The sequence below is a fragment of the Triticum dicoccoides genome, chromosome 1A (genome assembly GCF_002162155.2).
Source record: "Triticum dicoccoides isolate Atlit2015 ecotype Zavitan chromosome 1A, WEW_v2.0, whole genome shotgun sequence".
Lineage (NCBI taxonomy): Eukaryota > Viridiplantae > Streptophyta > Magnoliopsida > Poales > Poaceae > Triticum > Triticum dicoccoides.
In genome coordinates, this window is record NC_041380.1 from 296161916 (window position 1) to 296163622 (window position 1707).

Here is a 1707-nt window from a genome sequence, read left to right on the forward strand (position 1 = left end):
GGGGGGGGCAAGGTGAACAGGAAAGAGACGCGAAATGAGTGGACGTGAGAGGACTTCAATCTAATGGTCACACACGATCGATGTGTGGCTTGGGTTGGTCGATGAATGCTTGTGCCAATCTGTGGCTTGGGTTGGTCGACCAATACTTGTATGCCATCCCGCTGCGGACATTTGATGAAGACACCACATGCACCTTGCTATGGAGGGAAACATTGCATCCCACTAAAAATATATTCTCTTTTAGTGAAAAACACAAGATATCGAACCTGATACTTGACCCTATTAGTAAATGCGCACGTGCGATGCACATTGATATTAGTGAGAAAATTAATTGCACATTGATATTAGATGGACATCAGATGCATATTAATTATTTGATTAACACAAACGTTAATATTTGATACGATATTAATTGCATGTTAAATATGAGAAGTGCTCATCATTTGAGCAATTTAGGCTATTAGATTGACTTGATTGACTTGATCTGATGTTCGAGATTAGTTAGATATGTTTCTTTTGGTTATAGATACAGATGTACTCGATATAATTAACCTTCTAACCATTGAACGTTATTATTGCATTTTCTTCTCTACCTATGATTGTGGCTTCCTTATTCTAGACCCGGGACTCGTATCAACTTATGACACCAAGATTGTCACCGATTAATAAGAAAAAAAAAAGAAAAAAAACCTATCAGTTCGTTTTCGTTACACGTAGGCACCCGACCCTGCTACCTTCCACCGACTTCATCATCTCAACTTCCCAATCCCACCCGTCCCCCCTAGCCCCACGCCACCGCCATCTCCTCGCCGGCGATGGACCCGCTGCCCCCTTCGCCGGTGAACTGGGACTCGCTCGACGCTCTCGTGCTCGACTTCGTCAGATCCGATCGCCTCATCGCCCCTCCCGCCTCCCCATCGCCGCCCTCATCCCCATCCTCCTCCACCACCACCGCCACCTCCTCATCCCCATCCACCTCGACCTCCTCGTCGTACTGCTCGCGCATCCTCATCCGCCGGGCCCGTCGCGCGCTCGAGGCTGGCGACGTCGACGCCGCCCTCGCGCTCCTCCGAGCTCACGCCCCTGCCGCGTTACTCGACCACCGCCTTCTCTTTCACCTACACAAGCAGGTACCTAAACTCTCTCTCTCTCTCTCTCTCTCTCTCTCTCGCTCTCTCTCTCGCTCTCTCTCGTTTTATGTTTTCCGGCACGCAGGCAGGATGTCAATTGTGTGGTTGTGCAGAGATTCGTGGAGCTGGTGAGGCGGGGTACGGAGGCAGACAGGGAGGCGGCGCTCGACTGTCTCCGCACAGCTCTCGCACCCTGTGCTCTCGACGCTTACCCTGTGAGTGCTGCATCGACTCCCTTCCTCTCGCCTTAAGAGCCCTTGAATTGATTGATTATTGCACTGCCTTGATTTCCGGTTGGGTACACTAGTCTGCATGTGTCCGGTTGGATCACATGAATTTTGCGCGAACCTTGTCTGGAAGTAGGACTTCGGTAGCAAGTTTGCACCATTTGGTATCTTATAGGATTTCTTTGAGCAAATATATCGGAATAAGATGCTGCAACAAACTCTTTTTTTATTACTTTCACTAAATACCTCCGTAAAGCTGTACTTATGTTTTCATACAAGCACTGAAAATAGAATTGAATTACTAGAGGCCCGTGCACTATGCCATGTTCCTATTTGAGAACACAATTTCC

General features: G+C 48.3%; 1 protein-coding gene across 1 annotated transcript in view; it reads left to right on the plus strand.

Moving 5' to 3' along the window:
• Positions 1-752: 752 nt before the first annotated feature.
• Positions 753-1707, plus strand: part of LOC119269450 — an 8193-nt gene continuing 7238 nt past the window's right edge. The window contains exons 1-2 of the mRNA XM_037551284.1: positions 753-1130; positions 1244-1345. Coding sequence (XP_037407181.1) covers positions 816-1130; positions 1244-1345 — 417 coding nt within the window. The 5' untranslated portion in view covers positions 753-815. The remainder of the gene's footprint in view (positions 1131-1243; positions 1346-1707) is intronic.